The sequence below is a fragment of the Mustela putorius genome, unplaced genomic scaffold (genome assembly GCF_011764305.1).
Source record: "Mustela putorius furo isolate JIRA1106 unplaced genomic scaffold, ASM1176430v1.1 tig00003899_pilon_pilon_pilon, whole genome shotgun sequence".
In the NCBI taxonomy this organism is placed as follows: Eukaryota; Metazoa; Chordata; class Mammalia; order Carnivora; family Mustelidae; genus Mustela; species Mustela putorius.
This window is the reverse complement of record NW_025422048.1, coordinates 18,179,711-18,201,539: the sequence shown is the minus strand read 5'-3', so window position 1 is coordinate 18,201,539 and position 21,829 is coordinate 18,179,711. Positions and strand designations below refer to the sequence as shown.

The window sequence follows — 21,829 nt, the reverse complement described above, 5'->3', positions numbered from 1 at the left end:
CTTTATTAGTTGTTTACAGTAGAACTAAAATTGTTACTGTGAATTCAATATTAAATAAACTACAGATTACAAGCTATGCTTTAGCATTTCGCTCCCCCACAAAAGATGTTGCATTATCTTATGTGGAATCCTTGCTTTTGTGAGTAATAGAAATTATCATGTGCTCCGGGTCCAAATTTATATACAATGTTAAAAAGCCAAGGATACTTCTTTTTTTCAGAACTGGACATCTTTAAACAGTTGCTGTTCCCACCGCTCAGTGACAAGGCAAGTGAAAGACCGGAGGTAAAAGACAAGATCCGGGCTTTAATCTTATCCTTGTAAATAACTGAAACAAGAAAAGTTATTGCTCCCTTTTCAACTGACAATAAGTCAGGGCCTACTTGGGAGACCAGTTTATCCATTCAAAAGACCCCTTCCTACCATCACAGGCTTCTTACCTGAAGATCTCACGGAATACAAATTCACTTTAGAATCCTAATGAATAAAACATTCAGAGTCATTTCGATCAGATGGAAAATTTGGAGCATTGCACTTTTGGTTAGTACTTCTTCAGTTTTTACATTGCCACAACTGCTGCCGTATTTTATTTATAACATATATTAAGATGATCAAAAGAAATCTGGCAAGTCATTTTCTCCTGGTAAGTTAGGAGGATAAAGGGTTAAATATATAACAGACTATAAGGGAAGATGGTAACCGTGCCTAAAATACTAGCAAGTAATTGAGCAAAGGGTTTTGTTTTTAAAGAGCTCACCCATTTATTTGACAGAAAGAGAAAGAGCCGGAGGGAGAACACAAGCAGCAAGAGTAAAAGAAGGAGAAGCAGATTCCCTGCTGAGCAGGGAGCCCGAGGTGGGGGGCTCCATCCCAGGACCCCAGGATCATGACCATTAGCTGAAGGAAGATGCTTAATTGACTGAGCCACCCAAGTGCCCCAATCAAAGGGGTTTTGAATGTTATTTACATAAATTGATAAATAACAAAATTGAATCTTGTTCTAAAACCCTTTATCCAGGTTTGAGCTCATTTCTCATTTTTATTATTTTTCATCTCAGTAAGTCGACCTCTTAGAAGCCAAGATTGACTCATAGAAATGGGAAATACGTGAATATGTGATAGACTGAATATGTGATAGATCTATTGCTATTGTAAAGAACTAGTGAATATATAATGTATATTACTTATAGGCATATGTAGAGGCACATATGGGAGGGAGCAGATTTTGCCACCCCGAATTATGCCTCTTCGGAATACTGATTATTTTAAACTGGCTGTTTTGAAGAAAGAGCAGACACAGGTTTTCAGAGCTTCACCCTATTTGTGGGGATGTCTTGCTGGATGGACCAAGAAGAGGGAGGTAACTCTAAATCTGTAGAATCTTAAGTCTGCATAAGGATCAGGCTCTAGTTTATTGTGCTTTTCCTGGTCGCCTTTTGTCTTTAGCTAAATATGGTAGGTCAGGTGATGGCTGGGGCCACGTGTGGCAATGACAGTTTTCCCGGGTCTCTCCCACGTATACAGGAGGAACACACATTATTCATGTGTGTTTTATTGGTCTCCTGCTTGCTTTATGTGCCCACCTGAGCCAGAGAACCCAGAAGGGCAGAAGGGCAAACTTGCCCACCCTTACTATACATGTCCTCTTTCTTCAGATAAGCAAGTCCCCACTCGTGCTAGCAACACCTACCGTAGAGGTTTGGGGGCATGAAAAAAGTCACTAATCTTTCCAAAGGGTTCCAATAGATACATTATTAAAATCATTTATTTTTCTTTTTTTGGTTTCATACACTCGGACACCAATGAGAAGGTTCTAGACACTCCACAAAAAGAGGGCTCTGTGGTCAAAGAATTTTGAGACACGTTGGGTTCGACAGAACTAAACCACCGTCTTCGGGGCGGTATGACTCGGAGCCTGATCTTTGCTAATAAGCATCGTGGTGCTCCTTGAGGGGAGAAATAGAGTAAGTTTCCCAGAGATACGGGGGGGTTTCCAGAACAGACGCCGCTTTCTTTCCGCAGGATTGGAATATAAACAAATAACCCAAGTCTGAGGTCGTTGGGAAAAAAAGCGGTCAGAAAGGAAGGCAGAAGCATGAGGGGCACAACACAGAGCACTGAGAATTCTCTCAGCCAGCGGTTCTCAAACCCAGCATTCATCAGAATCACCGGGAGGGCTTCTTCCAATACCGTCAGACCCAGTCCTAGAGTTGCTGACCCAGCCTGAGAATTCACATTTCTAACAAGTTCCCAGGTGAAGCCGGGGCTGCCAGTGTGCCAGCAAGAGCCTTGAGAAGTTCTGCTCTGTGGGAACATTGTCCTATCTGACAATGGATTTAGCTATTTATTAAGCATTGTCTTATGTTACTGATAATTCAGTTTCTAAAAGGTCAGACTGAAGGGATTTGGATATGCGGAATTCCACCTGTCTGACCCCAGTAATGATGTTAACCATCATATAAACAAAAGGCCAGCCCTGGGGTGCCCGGCTGGCTCAGTTGGTGGGACATGTGACTCTTAAGTTCCAGGTTGTGACTGCAAGCCCCACGTTGGCTGTAGAGATGGCTTAAACCGCCCCTTCCTCCCCCCAAAAAAGATTTAAAAGAAGGCCAGCCCAGGTCATGGAGAAGAAGGATTGGGCTTCTTGAAATTCTATTCTATTACTCTTAGAAAACACATTCATCTTGTATTTGCAAAGCAGTGGTATTAGTTCTAAAGGTGAGTATCCTGAGAGCTGTGTATTTATTCCATGTTGCTTGAGTTTGCTCTAAAGCCTCCCCAGAGTGTTTCCCTAAATGTTTGCTATGTACCCAAGTTTAAGCCACAGAGTTGTTTTTTAGTAAATTCTTCTCAGCTCTCCAATAAATAAGCATCTTTACTTACTGCAGAAAGCACACTCATCTGGAAGCATTACCCCTTCTCCTCACCCCCCGAAAAGACATCTGGAAAAAGAAAGCTTACTACTTTTCGCGTTAAATAAGCAAAGAGCCCAATGCTGACCGCAGTGTTTCAGCATGAATAACCAAAAGCTGAGGTATTGATAGATTCCCAAAGCTCAAAGCAAGCACCAAACACAAAGTTCATCCATGGTACGTGCAGCACACAGTAAGGAAACCGTCCGTCTCAGACAACACTTCTCATCCTCTTCACGGGAAGAAAATAAACACCAGTCTAACGGCTGTCGAGTATTTGTAATTTTTCCCTTTCTGTAGGATGCGTAGTCTCAACCGCACTCGGTTTATTTCTGAGTATCATGGCAAGTCAATTTCCAACCGGGGCCCTCAGTTTGCAATACTGGACTGACTGCGATCCAAGGACACATGTAAATGAAAACCAGATAGCTTAATAAGCAGCAAATACTAGATTCAGAGCTGGAATTAGCCCCTTCCCTTGCCCCCTCGCTTTCTCACTAGTTATACAACTAGGTCCTTCCCCCCAAAGACTTGGAAAGCACTTACAAGAAAGATACGTTGCCAGCAAGATCATTATCATAAGCCTAAAGAGTAAGAGAGATACAATGTAATGGGGGAGGTGGGGCGATAGGAATAATCACATCAAAAACTTCAAAACTCTAGACTTGGGCTAATTACTTCCGTGGGGCCCTAAATGTAGCTTGGGGCTTTCTGGCAACCGCAATAAATAGGGGAATGGATTGAACTGCATTGTTCTCCCTGCCTGATAGAAGAAAATATACTGGTTAGTGAGCATCTCTTTGTAAAAAAAAAAAAAAAAAAAAAAAAAAGAATGCTGGATACCGTGGAAGGCACAGAAGAATAGGGCATAGAACCTGCCCATGAGGAGTTTGCAAATCTTATCTCTCCTGGGACTGCAGAGGCATGAGGGGCTCTAGCCTGGGACACGATGGCGGTAGAAACCACAGAAAAACCACAGGGTAAAAATCAAAGGTCACTGAGGTGCTCCGTGTAGTGGCGCCCCCTGGAGAAGGAGGAGCGGGTCTGAGAGGGAGAAGGACACTTCTCCCAGCTGGACTTCATCACAGCTCTCATTTGGGCTTCATGGAAAGCCAAGGAGTTTATAATGGAAAATGTGTGATCAAAAATGGCACAAATAATTCTCTCTCTGGGGGAGTCTTACTTTCCCTATAACCCCCTGGTCATTAGTGTGTTATTTTATTCATTACACCTTCATTCTGGTTTTGTTTCAAAAACATTATTATTGAGCTGAAGTACTGCAGAATGAAAAACCTTTCCCAAGAAGTGTCTCAGAATTTTCTTCCTTCTTCCCTCCCGCTCCCCCTTCCTTCCTCGCTTTCATTCTTCTCTACAATCTCTGACTGGGAAGCAATGTCATTTTTTCTCATGCATTTATCTGGAAGGAGAAGAGGAAGTTAGGGGGAGCAACAGGTGGAACACAATTAAATATGTTTCATCGCTAATACTTCAAAGACGGACTAGATGTCCTGTGCCCCCAGAGTGAGACCTTAAGAACTGGGGAGAAATGAGAGAGTCTCAGTTTTGGTTTAGCCATCAGTTGCCTAATACCCTCTGCAAGTCCCAGTGACGGATATTATAGCAACAGATCAAGGATGTCAGCGGCTAAATCCTGAAAATTATTAAAGTGTCCCTCTTCGTTGAGACATTTTTCTAAAATATTCCAGGCATCTTTCCTGTGCTTGAAAGTAGAGTGAGGTGCCCAAACGTGAATTATATCTTGATTACTGAGGATTACACCCACAGCATTTTCTGTCCTGAAAAAGAGGTATCACCATGCAGAAAGAAGCCCAAGATGGAGAAGGTGTAAGAGATTGAGCTTGACTACACAAACTCCAAGGTACAGCTTGTAAGTCTAGAGAACCGTTTTAAAAACACATCTTGAAATCATTTTCCCCATTTCTTTTAAAAACCGATTACTTGGACTCAGTTCTAGCTATTGAGGGCTCTACTTAAGTTTATTTAAAAATGTCAGTGCATGGGCTCCCTCTCCGAGAATTTTTCTTTGCCCTTCTATGCTCAAACTCTTTGGACCTTTAAAAGATCACTGTACATTCAGAGTAAGTTATTAATTAATCTTCAAATGTATTTTTTATTGGACAAGGCAGCCACTTTTTACACAGAACCCCTTTCTGCACATTATGACCTTGTACTTGACTCAGAATGACCTTATGAGCACTAATCATGTTTCCAAGAATACTTTGATTTGCAAGCTAGCCATCTGCTGTAAAATTCTATTTCAAACATTCTAAGGCCAAAAAAAAATAATGCTTGAATATTACTAGATTATTACAGTAATTATTTTAAAATAATATTTAACAGGGGCCACTCAGCAAAATTTTTAAAAATCCATATACAGTGTAAAAGCATTCAAAATGCAACATTTGGAGACCATCCAACAGCATGCGGCCAAGAACATTTCTAAAATGCTAAGGGATGAAATTAAATTTCCAAAAATCACCAATGTGTAAGCCATCAAATGTAGGTTAAAACATAGTTGAGAGAGGAGAGTCAGCACATGGGTGTATACAATTTTCATCCATATTTAAGTAAAAACCGAATGGCGGGGTCAAGTACAGATGCAGAAAGAGAGCTGACAGGGCACCAGGCAGGTGAGCCCGTATTTATTCTGCCTTTGTCAAGTGATTCGACATGCTCGCGTTTCATTCAACAAATACTTTCCAAGCTTGTGATACAGGCTATACATGTGTTAGGCACAGAAGCTACGTGGTAAACAAGATGGCATCTGATGTGAAACAGAAAAATCTGGCAGACGTTCACTTAAAATTCAATGAGATCAGATATTCAAGGGTACACAGTGGCCATGGGCTGGAGAAGAACATCAACCCCCTCTTCCTTAATTAACCATGTTGACTTCGGCAACGCCTCACGCGCATCCCTGGCTTTCTCTTCCCCCTGCCACACCTGGCTCAGATGGTTACCATTTCGTACCTTCAATACTTCACCACTTTCTAAGAGGATCCACCCCCCCCCATCAAATTGCCAGTCTCTCGTGCTCTCCCAACTCCTCTCGAATAGGCTGATGATGTCCTTTCCTTACCCAAAACCGGTCAGCCTCCTCAGACCTATGAAATCAAGTTCAGACTCCTCCGTGGCTTTTAAGGCTACTCCTCGGCCAACACAGCTCTAGCTTCAGCCAGGCTGACTTCCCGCGTTACTCCCTCCCCACACATCCCACCTTTCTGTCTCTGTCTTTGCTCAGATTATGCCATCCGCCCGAAACATCTTCCTATCCTTCCTTGGAAGAATACATCAGACAGCACCTCTCCCATGACGGCGTTTCTCAGCGCCCCAGCTGGATGTAATCCCAGCCCCTGCCTCTCCCCCTGGACTCCTAGTGGTTAGTGTGTACCTGGCTTATGGTACAGAAGAACACAGGCGGCTTCATCGGAAGGGGTCAGGCAGGGATCAAGTCTTCCATGACTGTAGCCGGCACAGTACAGAGCCCTGAGCCTAGCAAGTAATAGGTTTCCATAAATGTTTGTTGAATGACTCATTTCTTTGGGGAATTGAACGTATATAGAATTCTTAATGGATTTAACAGAACTTTCAGCATTAAACGACTCCTGACATTTATAAAATGCTTGTAGTAAACCACAACCAATAGCCCTACAAATTGAGTGGGGCTGCTTGTTCTTGTATGAAGAGAAACAGAGGTAGGAGGATTCCTGTGTCCTGCTCAAGGCCACACAAGGAGCCCTTGTTTGAGATGTTATTAAAAGGTGGCGTTGTCTTTATTTATGCTACTTGCTGCTACCATGCTTTGTTTCGGATATTTCCATGGTTACATCTGTAGTTCACCCAAGAAACAGGCATTTATCAAGACAACTTCTAAGGCTTCTTTGAAAGAAAAAAAAGGATACACACACACACACACACACACACACACACACACACACAATGGAATACTATTCAGCCACAAGAAAGAAGGAAATCCTGCCCTTGGCAACAACATGGATGGCGCTGGAGGTCCTTATGATAAGTGAAATAACAGACAGCGAAAGACAAATATTATATGAGTTCACTTATACAATGAATCTAAAAGATGGATTCACAAAAACAGAGAACCGAGTAACGGTTACCAGGGGCCGGGGGTTAGGGGGTAACGGGGAGATACTAGTCAAAGGGTACAAACTTTCAGTTATAAAACAAATAAGTTCTGGGCGTGTAATGTGCCACTTGGTGACTTTAGTGAACTGATTCAGTTAGCTAAGAGAGTCAATTTTAAATATTTTCCCCACTAAGCAGTATTTATGGAAGTGACAGTGGTTAACTAACCCTCTGTTGCTAATGATATCACACTATATACCTGCAGCCAATCATCACGTGGTATGTCAATGATACCTTAATAAAGCTGGAAAAAATATAAATCCTTCCTCCATGGGAGGACTGGCAAAATAGACACAAAGTTTTAAAATGTTGCAGTTACTTGTATTTTAAGATTTCATTTGTTTCCACATAGAATGCTTTGCTAGGTAATAAAAAAGTGAAATAACCAAGAAATTGCAAAAATTCTAGAGGTCATGTTCCTACAAAAGCTGCAAAACTTTCGTTTGTTTGTTTCATGGAGTGCGTGATAAGCATGAACGTTAACAAATGTTTAAAGCAAGAACGCAGAGTTCTTGAGATATTAAACATTCTCAAAGTGTTACTTTAGTGTTACCCTTTCTCAAATACAATGAACAAAAATGTTAAGCAATGCGGCAAGGTGGCTGGTCTAAAAAGACCATCATCTTTAAAAATGGAGTCTCCAAAAAGCATTTGGAACTGAGTAAGAGCTGATTGGTCCTAACTACACTGCTGTTTACACAGCGTACCTAGATGCGTATAAAAGATGGGTAAGTGTCTCAAGTCCCAGAGAGAAAGGTTTCTTGTTTGCCTTGCCGTGTGCTAAAGACAGAAATTAGAACCTTACTACTCTGTAGTTAGCTAGCAAATCATGGCTGACACGTAGGATCTGTCTTAGCTGAAGGAATTTAACAGTTATAGCACTGTGGAGCCGACATTTTCAAACGTATGGATGGTTTTCACAGTGTGGAAACTGCCGTCACTGTCCACCGCATACCCAAGAGAACATGGGTAGGGGCAAATTTCTTTTCTACCAATCTCCGGTGGGTAAATAAAAATTTGAATTCCAGCAAAAAACATACGCCTACGTAGGACAGAAAACAAAATCCAATTTCCAGCCAACCTTTAAATGCCCGTGGCCAAGTTATACCTGCCCAAATCGATGGATCCTATAGCCACAAAACTGATGGACCCACTGTACTTAACTAAACAGTGGATTAGATTAAGCAATATTAGACAAACTCATTATGAATAAGATATTAAAAGAAATGATTTACTCTGACTCTGGAGACAAGATGGCCAAGTCCAAATAGTGGAGATTGTTTAGAGAATAAAAGGTAGAAGAATAAGTGGAATCGTTTACTGACTTTTAAGAAAGCAATATTATGAAAAGACAGGAAAATGAGCCGATCAAATTCAAATTACATCTAGCAGTACAACTTGACCCTGTAGTTGGGAACCAAAGGCACAGAAATAAAAGCATTGTTTCAAAAACCCAAGCAGGTTGGAGAATATGGATTCTACAGCATCAACTACAGAAAAAGCAAAACAAAACAAACAAAAATGCCCCAAAACATTAATTTAAGAAACTGAAGACTGATTACAGAGAGGAGAAAATATGGAAGAAAATGAAAAGATTACTCAGAGATAATGAGGAAAGAGCGGATGCTAAGATTCCTCTGGAATATCTAACCCAAGCAGCAGATTGAGACAGAAGAAAAGAACGGACCATTAAGATTCCTCTGGAATGTCTTACCCTGTAAGTTAATAATCAAGCAGCAGATTGAGACAGGGGAAAAGAGGGTAAGCTCTTTTGCTACGGGCAAAAGAGAGCAGTAGGTAAACGATGTTCTGTGAATCCAGTCAGGTTTCTCAAAAAAAACTAATTGCTATTTCCAGATGCACAGAAGTACAGACACACAGAAGCATCAACATTTCACAAATACTTGAAATAAGAGAAAAAGACAATATTTGTAATGACTCCAGACAGCCCCAGGACATGAAGAGAATTATTTAATGATAGGGTAGGATCAGGTATATACTCTAACACGTGAGTCTCTTCTGAACAAAAGAGTTGGCATATAGTAGTTCTCCAACTTCTGATTTTCAGATCTCACACGCTCATCTGGGGGGGTCCTGTGTCAAGGGGTCAGTCGTCACGGCACGAAATGTGGTTGAAAAATACAACCCAATGGCAAGCGTGGCTTTGAGGTGGAGAGAAATGATCTTGAGCTATGCTCCCATAAAACATTTTAAATGGGTTTGGGTTAGACTCCAAGTGATTTGACGGAAGAATATTTGACTCACAATAAAGCTGAACTGTCACTGCAATTGATAGAATCAAGAGAATCAGATGCCAGAGTTTCATGCAGCTGAGATGTCCATGACCCGCAGCCGGTTATAGTCGCCCACAAGAGAGTCCAGAAAGCTCGTTGTTCCAACTCTTGTCAAAGAACTAAATGTGAGCCTTAACATAAAAAGTCTTAATCTAAATGTGGGGAGCCTGGATGCTTCAATCAGTTGAGCGTCGGACTCTTGATTTTGGCTCAGGTTGTCATCTCAGGGTTGTGAGATCGAGCCTCACCTCGGTGCAGAGCCTGCTTACGATTCTCTCTCTCCTTCTGCCTCTCTCCCCAGCTCAGGCTCCCTCTCTCCCTCTCTCCCCAAAAAGTCTTACTCTAAATACAATGTCATGAAACAATAAATGAGGGAGGCATTAGGAAAGGCAACCTTGGCTTTTCCCCCACCCCGCCCGCCTTTTGAAGTTCAAAAAGTGAAAGGGAACCACACCCTCACCTCCAGTGTCATGTGACACAATCTGACCAAGGTAAGGGCTGGTCTAGGAAAATAATAGCCCAATTGATGCTATCGCTATTTCCTTCTTCTCCACAGGGGGATAAACGGAAATGATTAGAAGAACCCTGGAGTCTCTGGGCCCTCTGACAACTGCTTATGGGATCTTGAGCTGGCAGCTCTCCCTTACTGGGTCTCCAGGTTCCTTATCTGGAAATGCTAACAGTCTAAACTCAGTGGTCTTCCTTCTCCAGCCCAAATTCTTGACTTTCCTCTCCATTTGAGAAGTGCTAGTCTGGGTAGGAATGCTTTCTTAAGGAGTTCACTCTCTGACTCATCCAGCTGGTTGGGTCTAGGATGAGCCACTGGACGGACATCAGCATTTTCTCATTACCATACCCAAGGTCAAAGAAGGCAAAATGAAAAGAAACAATATCCCACTGTATTTCTGAGCATCAGAGGACAGGAAGTGCTCATGTAAGAAAATAAAAGTTAACTTTTAGAAACATTTTATTTGGAAATAGCTCTATACTTGCAGAGAAATTGCAAAACTGGTACACTCAGATTCCCATGATGTCAGCAACTTCCATACCACACATAGCAGGGTTAGCAAAACCAGGAAATTAACTCTAGTATGATATTAACGAAACTAGTGACTTTTTTATTTTCACCAATTTCCCCCCAAGTGTCCTTTCTCTGTTCCGGGACACAATCCACGACCTCACATGGCATTAACTTGTCAATGTCTCCTTAGGCTCCTCCAATCTGTGACAGTTCCTTGGTCTTTCCTTGCCTTTCATGACCTTGACACTTCGGCCAGTGGGGGCTCCTTCAGACCGGCTCCCGTGACCTCTTAGGCCCCCTCTTTTGTAAGTACTTACTTTCTGGCACCACAAGACATTCCTTTCCCTGCCTCAGTCCAGCATCAGCCATTACTCCGAGGAGCCTTCGATATTTTCTGGAAGAATGATAGAGCCCCAAATCCGGGTGCTAGGTGTGTTTATTACCATTGGGGTGCCCTTGCTTGTAAGCCCTCCTAGGACAGAGCTGAGAGACATAAGCATTCACAGCTCCATGTCTATTTCTGCATCTATCCATGGACATATGAAAATGAACATACTGATGCTTCCATTCTAATCCACATCACAGGATTTGTTCTAGCCCTCCCCTTTTCCTTATTTTTAACCCTTTACTCTGATGGTGAGGAAGCCGGCTATCTCAATCTATTCTCTATTCACCTACTTGTGCAACCCCAGCATCCATATAAAGTACTTCCATGTGCCTGTGAGTAGCTGATTTACTCACTAGAGCCCAGTACTTGTGTGCAATTCTGTTTATCCTTAATATAAGTCTATATATTGGTAATACAAATACAGCACCTGCACGTTTCTTTTGATTAATGTCGGCATGGTATATCTTCTCCTCTCCTTTTAACACTTGTAAATAAAAAAAGCAAAGAGAAGAACTGTATGCTACTATTTGTGTAAAAAAGTGAGAATATGTACATATATATTTGCATGTCTGTTCATAAAATATTCACGGGAGAGAGAAAACTCAATACATTGGTGGTGAGGTCAACAGGTTAGCTGCAGGAAAAAAAATGAGAGGGAAACCTCATTGTGTACCCTTTATTGGTTTTTTAATGCAAACCTCTTATACTTAATTTTTAACTTTTTTTTAGATATTCATATATCATAAAGCTCCCCCTTGTAATGTGTACACGTCAGTGGTTTTTAGGTTATTCACAAAGTAGTGCAACAGTTACCATTGTCTACTTCCAGAACATTCTATCCATTAGCAGCCGCTTCCTACTGCTCCTTCAACCTCTTCTCTCCTTGCCACCAATGCCCCTGGCAATACTGATATGCTTTCCGTCTCTGGATTTGACCACTCTGGATACTTCATATAAATGCAATCATACAATATGGAATCTTTCTGAACTGCCTTTTTGCCCTTCAGGAGCACCTGTTGGGTTGCAGGCGTTGCCCTTTTATAGCTTAATACTTCATTCCCTTAGTACTGAAGTACTGAGTACTTCATTCCCTTTTATAGCTTAATACTATTCCATGGCATGTAGAAAACATTTTATCTCTTCATCAGTTGATGGCCAATTGTTCAAATTTTTGAAAGATCAAAATACATTATCCATTCAAAAATTAAATTTAAAAAAATCAAAAGGGAAAGAAAACAATTCACATTTTTCTAAAACGTCAAAAGTAAAAGAAAAAAATCATCAAGTAAATAATGTATGAAAAAGAACAATGTATAGAAGAGCTTTGCTTGGCGATTCACCAGAGAGGACTTCTAAGACTCACTGGCTAAGATTTATTACACCAGAAAATACAGAGGAGAAGCAGCAGGAAAAAGATCTACATCAGGAGAGTCCAGTGACGCCTGGGACAGGCTTCCAGGGTCCTTCCTCATCCGGGACACGCTCTGAGTCTTTCCCATGATAGACACAGCCTCACCTGATCTGCTCACTCCCGCTTACCTCTCCCCCTCCACCCCTCTGCTCCAGCCCTCCTGATAGCTGATGATCTCAAGATTCATCACACACACACCAGGCTCACTCCTGCTTTGGGGTCTTTGCTATGGCTGTTCTCTTTGCCTGGAATGTTCTCAGAAATCCTCATAACTCGCCCACTCACCTCCTTCGTGCCTCTCCTCAAATACCACCACCTGACCACTCTACATACAACAGCAGCCCCTGGCATTCTCTGTCCTTGCCTTCTTCATACCGGAAGATGTCATTCACCCGCATACCGACTTCCTTTTTGTTTGCCCCTCCCCCAACTAGACGGTCGGCTTCATGGGGCAGGGACTGTTTGAAGTTCACTGCTGGATTCCTCTGCTTAGCACAACGCCTGCAACCCAACAGGTGCTCCTGAAGTACCTGTCCAGTGAACGGATGAATAAATCGCATCCATCTGTCTACCTATCTATCTATGTATGGACACTGAGTGGAGGGGAAGAAGGAAGGTATTTGGAACATGTAAGATTCCTTATTCTCAGCTCCAGAATGCCAGAATGTAGAGGAAATGCTCAATGAAATTCTCAACTTTTTTCTCGGGATTTGAGTATGCAAACACTATATTTAATATCATGAAACTTCTCTTATAAAGATGATTTTAATTTCCCCTGGGAGGTTAGCTCTCTCTAAAAAAATTTTTTTTATTAGAAGTAACAGTTTTGTTGAAGAACACATAAATAATGCAGAAAGAATTAGATTACAGGGTGAGAGTTCTCTGGACCGGAGTTGGGGAGAGAGGGAGCAGTGGAAACCGGTGGCTGTGTCAGCTGTCAGGGCAGCCGTGCCAGGAGGGCTCCTCAAAATGTCCTCAGGCATAAACTTGGCCACATGAGACTGTCTTGACTATTTCTATCCTTTACCCACTTTTCCGGGAAAATATCATTTTATTTTATTTTATTTTTTTTACTGTAAAGCTCGTTGGATATTAAAGACCTTTTTAATCTGTCAAATTAGTTAAAAATTTCTCCCTAATTATTGCTTATCTTCTAGCTTTTTGGTGTTTTCTGTCTCTCAGCCATGATTTGCATTATGTATTCAGTTCTAATAATCCTTTGCTTTGATCACCTCTGCCTCTGATAATACGCTTAGAAGGTCTTGCCCACCACCCAGATTATAAAAGTGCTCACCTACAAATGAGGCAAGGTAGGGACAGGGAGGTTGGGTACTTATTCAAGACCACACAGCTGGCAAAACCTGGCCCATCCAGTGGTAAAGCTTATACTGGGTTGTGGTGAGGATTACAGTCAGCATGTGTGAAGTTTCTGGAATATCATAGGCATTCATTAGAAGATAAAATTTATTATTATGATTGCATAGTCCTCACAAACAATTTCTGATGGCTGCATATTATTTGAAAAATAGAATCTTTTACATTAAGTCTGTTTCTAAAATACTATTCTTGCACGAGTAGGAAAAGCTTTTGGAATTCCATGGAATGACTGAAACCTTTTTTTTTTTTTTTTTTTTTTGAGGAAACAGTTGTCATTAAATGAAATTTTGAAAGGACATATGTATTGAAAATGTTGGTCAGGTAACAGACTTACAGATTGGGTCTTTTTAAAATCTTTGTCTCTCTATTATAGTTTTCTAGAAATGATATTTTTATTTTCTAACCAGAAAAATTGCCACAAACGCATATTTTTTAAAAGTCTCTGAATGAGAGATTGGGCAGTATCTAGATTTTGTTTTCTTTCTTTCGTTTTTTCTTTCCTTCCCTTTTCTTCTCTGTTCTTTTTTTTTTTTTTCTTTTCTTTCTTTTCCTTTTTTTGTACCCTGGGAGGAACATGAGACTAACAGGAAGTGTAAATGGAGGGAGAGGCTGGCTGTCCAGGGTGGGGGGGGGGAGGGAGGGAGATAGGTCTGTGAGGACACAGGAGGTAAGGCAAGGTTTATGATACAAATGGACAGTCATATAAAGGATGGAAACACACAGAAACGTTAGTGGTGATATTGGCACAGCAGGGATGATGCTTACACTTTACCTACCTTTCATTACATTTTATTCTTATCATCTTGCATATGATTTTTAAGATTGCTTTTTGTCTTTTCCTTTCTCTTCATAGAGATGGATAACTTTTACAATCGGGGGAAATATTATCTTGGAAACAAAGGCAGAACACCTGCTTCCCAATGTAAGAGGATCCCAAGGTAAGGGGGCCAGGAGCACTGATTTTATTCCACACAAGTTCCACCCCGCAGTAGCACATGATGGGGACCCACACATCCCCAAACTTCTGGGGCTTCTCATCCTCCAGGGTTCTGCCATTCTGGGGGCCCATCACTCCTTCCTTCCTGTCATGCTCTTGGTCTATTTTCTCTTCCCTCCCCTTCTTGACTGACCGTAATCACTTTTAAGACAGACACTCGTTTACATTTTAACAGCTTAGGTATTAGGATGCCCCTTAAAATCAATGGCATATTGTAGGAGATGATGAATAAATGAGGAAGATATTTATCAATTTGCACAAAAGGAAAACCGATCACTTTACAGCAGAGAAACCCAGAAGACACCATCTCAATCAAAGTGATTAAGGTTAATATAACAAGTGATAAGATACACCAACATCAGGTACTCTTAGATATCATGCACATCTTTCCTGTGCCTTTTTTTTTTTTTTTGCCAAAAATGCACAACCCTAATCCAATTATAAGAAAGCATTTGACAAACCCAAATTGAGAGGCGTTCTACAAAATAACTGACCGGTACACATCCAAAGTGTTAAGGTCAGGAAAGAAAAGGAAAGACTGAGGAACTGTCACATATTGGAGGGGTCTAAGGGGATAGGACAAGTAAGTACAACGTGGGATCCTGGATTGGATCCTGGAATGGAGAAAGGACATTGGGGGAAAATTGGTTAAATTCAAATAAGGTCTCTAGTTTAGTTAATAATATTGTACTAGAGTTAATTTCCTGGTTTTGATAACTGGGCTACGTAAGATAAGTCGTTGACATTACCGGAAGCTGGATGAAGGGTATGCAGGAACTCCTTGTACTATTTTTAAAGATTTTATTTTATTTTATCTTATCTTATTTTATTTTAGATTTATTTATTTTAGGGAGAGAGTGAGTGAGCGGGGGAGGGACAGAGGAAGAACGAGAGAATCTCAAGCAGACTCCCTACTGAGCCTGGAGCCCAGTGGGGAACTCAATCCCAGGACCCGGATATCATGACCTGAGATGAAATCAAAAGTCAGCTGCCTAACCACTGAGCCACCCAGGTGCCCCAATCCTTGTACTACTTTTGCAACTTTTCTGTAAGCCTCAAATTTTTCCAAAATAAAATATTTAAAAAGTTAGGTTGAGCTATCAATGTGTATTTGTTTTGGTTCTAATTGTAATTCCATTTTTCTTAAAAAAAAAAAAAGGTTTTGAAATGTCCAAAATGGCACTGACTTTTACCAAAGATATTTCCTTTTCAAAGTCAGTATTCCTGAAGATAGAGATCGTCAGGTAAAATATGATTTTCCTGGAATCTGAGGATGACAGGTGCTATTTATGTATCTTTATAGTGCAAGCGGACCTCTCTGATAAAGCTTAGAAATGGTTCTGAGTCTTGCATAATCCAGTGACCCTTGGGATTAGGTTGCTAGGTCTTCCGCTCCCAGCAAGTTTTCCCTTAGCAAACAGGGATGACATAAATATTCAGTCAAATTTTAAACTGGCAATGACTGTGACTAGTGAGACATAGTACAGAATATACAGGTGACTCAGGACAATCTGACCTACAAGAGTGGATTCACATCCGTGCGCTGACACGACAGGTTCCACTTGTCAAAATGTGATTACGCTTGTGATCATGTGTGATGTTTGAAGACATCACGTGGAGCTAGTTTATGTGCATTCTGGACCCAGTTTCCATCTTTTAGGAATGTAGTTGGGTTGACATGGCTGTCCTCCGACAATGTCCGCTGCCAAGACCTTTGCCAGGAAATCTTTGTTACAAAACTACTCAGCGTGGGGAGTAGAGGAGGCAGATGTAATGGACGTCGATACGCCATAATGAAATGATCACAGCATTTACATCCTTCCTGGATAACACGTGGCTGATGTCACCCTGCTTCAAGTACGGAGGGGACAGAGCAAGACATCATGACATCGTCGAAGCAGAATATATGACAATAACAATCTTGGCTACGGAAAGGATCACAAAGATTCTAGTGTGGTATTTTTAGGGACGATCTTTTGTTAAAGGTAAGGGACGTGCCCTGAAAGTATCAGGATATGTCAGTGGCAAACTGTCATATTGAGAAATTGGCAAAGAACAGGTTAAGCAATATTTTGGAGAGGATTTTTAAATAAACATGCCAAGCAGGCTAAGCAATTGAGTAAAAAACAGCTGCTTATCAGCATGACATGAGACACTTTTATGTAGCTGGAAATCAGTCTGCGGGCCGCACTGTCTAGAGCTCTATCTGAAGATGGTGCAGCCTTCGTCAGTGAACACACAACATTCACTTCAGCACAATGCACGATTAGCCATCAAGCTCGCCCTCCTTATTTTTACAACAATTCCTCATTACAAGGTGAGTATAGAACACTGTGTGTATTGTGCCTATTATGAAGGCAAAGAACCATCATCATCTGGTGACGTACCCTGTGCTAATGGAATCTTCAGAAAAACAAAACGTGGAACACCAAAAGCAGCAGCCCAAAACTCATCAAATGATTGCTTCAATTATTTAACCACTCACGGAAATAGAAAGAGTGCACAGATGGATTTCAAAGGTGTTTCAATGATACAACCTCAAGGAGAGTAGCAAATACTGCAATAAACATTGAGGTATGTTATTTGTGTATTTTAGACAGGGTCCTCCTACAATCCACACAGGTCAATTACCCTCAACTTAGTATGGCATTCATGCATATTGTGGATAAGGAATAATATTAAAGCAGAGAACCACAAAGCTTTTGGGCAGACATGGAACTGGGATGAATGTGCTGTCTAACTGGCAAATTAATTAATTGTTTGAAAGGCTTTGTGTATTTGAAATATTCAAGTTTTCATTAAAATTTGAAAATGTGAGAATTATATAAATTGTCTTTATCCTGTATGACTGGTCATCAAGATATCAACATAATGCAAAAATTATCTTAAAAACACTGGATGCAGTGAGTAGACAGTATATTTAAATAATTAAGTGGCTTATTAATATTCATTGCCATTATCTATGTAGTCTCTGAATTAAACATTTTACAGCCTTCAAAGTGGTAGTGCCGCATGTGTTTTGTTAACAATTCCTTTGTTTTTCTTCAAAATGTTTCCTTTATGGCACTTTAAGTACAAGAAGTGACCTAAAATATACCACTGATTGGGAGGATCGCCTATCTGCTTTCACCGGATGTCTGCAAAGAAAGAATTTACAAAGCCTGCAAGGAACTCTCCATCAAAGAGTAAACTATAGGGGCGCCTGTGTGGCTCAGTCATTAGGCAACTGCTATTGGCTCAGGTCATGATCCCAGGGTCCAGGGATGGAGCCCCGAAGCAGCATCGGGCTCCTTGCTCAATGGGAAGCCTGTTTCTCCCTCTCCCACTCCCCCTGCTTGTGTTCCTTCTCTAGCTGTTTCTTTCTCGGTCAAATAAATAAATAAAATCTTAAAAAAAAAAAACAACTAAGAGTAAACTATAAAACAGTGACACTTAGCTTGAAGAACTAATATGAGAACACTCATGGCAACTGGATTTGGGTATGTCCATTTGGAACATGAGTTTGTAGAGTTCAGCAAAAAAACCCTAACTAAATAGAGCTGTTTTGAAGATACTCCTCCCCATGGTATCTCCATAATAATCCTGGAAAGTAGGTAGAGATAAAGGAACGTAAGCCTTATCAGAAAAAGTAGCTAAGGCCAGACACAGTAGCAAGGCTGGGACTGTCCCCCAGATCTCCTGAAACAACATATGTACACTGCCTCGTGCTATCCCAGACCCTTGGGATCGTTGGACTGAATGAAAGACATCTCTTATCTCTTGTTTCCCCCACCCCAACTAGCCCAGTGCCTTTTTCTGCTTCAAGGCATTGCCAGGTAATGCAGCAGGAGATTTCCATAATACACAAAATAATTACAGATGAAACCCGAATGATAGTGAGATGTAGAGAATAAGCCCTACAATCATATCTTCTGCAAATAAGGGCAATTCAGACATTCTCAATGGCAAAAACTACTGTTTTTTTACAATAACAAGTTTCCATTCTTAACTTGGGAGGATCCCAAATGAAAAGTCGTAACCACAAAATAAGTTAAATTAACTAGCTATGGAGAATGTCATTTGATGAAATGTTTTCTGAAGAAATGATCACATAAAGGAATACATCTCTGTCAGCCAATGCAGCCATAAATAAAAATGTTAATGAGGTAAAATTGGTCATGATGAGGCTAAAACAATATCAAGAAATTAAACAGGTTCTTATTAGGCTTAATTCACTTTCACGTATTTTGAAAAAAAATTCTCAAATGCATCGTAGCAAATCTTATTAAACTAGGAATCAATTACCATTTTTCTTACTTCTATGCTTTAATTTATACATCTTTATCCTTAATTTAAAGAAAACTATGAATAAAACATGAAAGTTAGTGCATTTTCTTGTTCTGCAATCACATATGTTCTATTCTACATAATATCTCATTTGCCCTCGTATTTTGGTTATAGTCTAGTACATAATATTTGGGTTTGATGACCTTGGCAGTGAGACTTGCCTTATAAAAGTACTCAGAAATCTGAAATTAGTTAATCTATTCAGGAAGAAAATTAAGTGAACCTAGTTTGGTACCCATGTTCACGTTAAGTATTCTGGGGGCCCTTGGCTGGCTCATTCAGTAGACTGTGTGACTCTTGATCTCAGGGTTGTAAGTTCGAGCCCTGCATTGGGTGTAGAGATTACTAAAATAAACTTTAAAGGCCATTCTCCTCCTGGATGGTGAGATTTTCACCTTATACTCTTTGAGTTTGACTTCACTTGTCCTCTGAAAGCTGCTTGGTCCCTGCCAAGTTTTATTTTGATAACATACTTAATAGGGCTATAATTCAGTAAATGGCTTCTTTAGGCTCTACAAGAACTATGATCACTATATTCAACATTTAGATCCTATACAAAAAAGTAAAGTATGGCGAGGCTGCAATTTCTCATTCCTACAAAAATTCTTTCATTTTTTTTTTCCTTCAAGTCTATCTTAATCAGCGGACTTTGAGGAGATGAGATGAGCTATAGTCTGGCATAGTTCTACAAGCACAGAGTCTATATCCTGTCTTAAAACAAACAAACAAACAAAACTTACCACTTCTGTGCTATTACTAACGTCAAGGCACATCATATTTCAAAACACCCAGACATCAACAAATTTAAACGAAGCATATGTGTGTAGATGGGACTCACCTTTAAGGAATCAAAACACGCCACCACTCGACCATTTTCCACATGGCAGACTCTCGGCGGATGGGCAAACTTGCAGTCTGCATCGGCTCGAGAGCAGGTTCCTCTCTGAAATTCTCTGCAGACTTCTAAAGTCAGCCACTGGGTGTCTCGAACCAGGGTGACATTGACCGCCGTCATATTGAAAGCGAAGTTAGAATCAAGTGCACCCTCTTTAGGACAGTTTCAGTGCTGTTAAAAGGTTAAAAGTGAATTCAAGCTAGATGCGAAGCGATGAGGTTGCTTTGCTGAAATGCTTCTTTGTTAGCACTTAGGTTTTCGTCCCAGCCAAAATTTGGTCTGATCAAACAAAAAGCCAATCGCAAAATAAAAATTGTATCAGAACAGCTAAAAATTAAACGGGAGACCAACTCCTAAGAAGGCAACCAGAAAGGTTAAGATATTGAGTGTTTAATTTGTTCCTCTGCCAAAGTTACTTCCAATAATAACTGGCAGGCTTTCAAAAGAATTCTGTGCTCTTTAGCTGATGTTTTCAATTATTCTTGCAAAAAGCGTACACTGCTGGTTGCCCTTCAATTTGTGGAATGGTTTCAGATCAAGGGGAGAAATGTTTTTCTCCCTATTCCTTGGATCTAATGATTAAGATTGGTAAGGATGGGACAACTGAAAAAATAAAACGTGCCGCGAAGTCAGGAGGAGGGAAAATGACTAGGGAAACTGGGAATCAAAGGGAAAAGAGAATGGACAAGTTGTTGAGACTGAACTACGAGCAAACCAAGTTTGGGGGCTGGGGAGGGAGAGGGGTTTATAAGCAAACAGCTCTAGAGGGGAATCGAAGCAGCAGCGTTCAGAAAAGGCACTTTTCAGAAACCTGCAAGAAAAAAAAATAAAATTAGCTAATAGAATGCAATATTTCAGTTTTAAACTCCAGATTTGGAAACGAAGTACCCTATCCTGTTTAAAACAGGAAGTGTCTAGATATTGACAGTGCAAAACAGTACAGCCAACCCTTGTGAATAAAAAGAGCACTTCCCAGTGTAGAGTAAAAGGAGGCAGCCACATAAATTTACTGTTGAAATACAAGCCCAGTTGGGGCACCTGGGAGGCTCAGTTGGCTAAGCGGCGGACTCTTGGTATCAGCTCAGGTGATGGTCTGAGGGTCCTGGGAGGGAGCCCCGCCTCCAGCCCTGTGTGGGTCTCTGCGCTCAGCAGTGGGGTCTGCTCAAGGGTTCTCTCTCTCCCTCTGCCCCTCCCCTTGCTTGTTGGCTCACATGTTCTCTCTCTCTCTCTAAAATAAGTAAACAAATCTTTAAAAAGAGAAAGAAATACAAGCCCAATTAAAAAGGAGAAAAGATGTTTTCATTTTGTTTGGGGACAGAAATTCATTTGGGGGTTCACCGCACAGGAAATGCCAGAGCAGGACAGAACAGCCCCTCAGTTTCTAGAGGCTAGAGAAGACCTGTCATTAACCTGGCTTCGCTATGGTCTGATCGAAGGCTTGCTGATCTGCTCTCAAAATCCAGCACAGGAATTGCTGGGAAAATGTAAGTTGCTCTTACATTTTGAAATGTAGTCGTTGAGGATCACAGCAAATGGTCAGGAGGTAACTCGCCAGACTCCGACCTCGGATGAGGTGGGGGAGAGGATGTAAAATGGGCTTCAGATAAAGAAAAAAAAAAATTCTCTGAGAAGATGCTAGGGTTTTTTTTTTTTTCCTAGTATTTTATTTAGGGGTGCCTGGCTGGCTCAGTGGGTTAAATATTTTATTTATTTGAGAGAGGGATAGTGAGAGAAGAGTATGAGCAGGAAGGAGAGGGAGAAACAGAATCCCTGCTTCACAGGGAGCCCGACTCGGGACTCGATCCCAGGACCCCAAGATCATGACCTGAACTGAAGGCAGACACTTAACAGAGTGTGCCACCCAGATGCCCCTGGTTTTTTTTTTTTTTTTTCTGTGTATGCCCCATTAGTTCCTAGTCTCTGTAGAGGGATACCGCAACTTAACACAGGAGGAAGTTTTAGCATATACAAGTAAGCGAGACAGAAAGCAGTCTTCAGTTATACATTAAATACTAGGCAGCTTTAAGGTTTGCAGTTT

General features: G+C 41.0%; 1 protein-coding gene across 6 annotated transcripts in view; it reads right to left on the bottom strand.

Moving 5' to 3' along the window:
• The window catches only part of MBNL3 (muscleblind like splicing regulator 3), a 113,938-nt gene that overhangs the window by 45,282 nt on the left and 46,827 nt on the right, over positions 1-21,829 (bottom strand). For all 6 annotated transcript variants that reach the window (XM_045068098.1, XM_045068102.1, XM_045068100.1 and 3 more), the window contains exon 2: positions 19,735-20,602. In XM_045068098.1, the coding sequence (XP_044924033.1) occupies positions 19,735-19,911 (177 nt within the window). In that variant the 5' untranslated portion in view covers positions 19,912-20,602. The remainder of the gene's footprint in view (positions 1-19,734; positions 20,603-21,829) is intronic.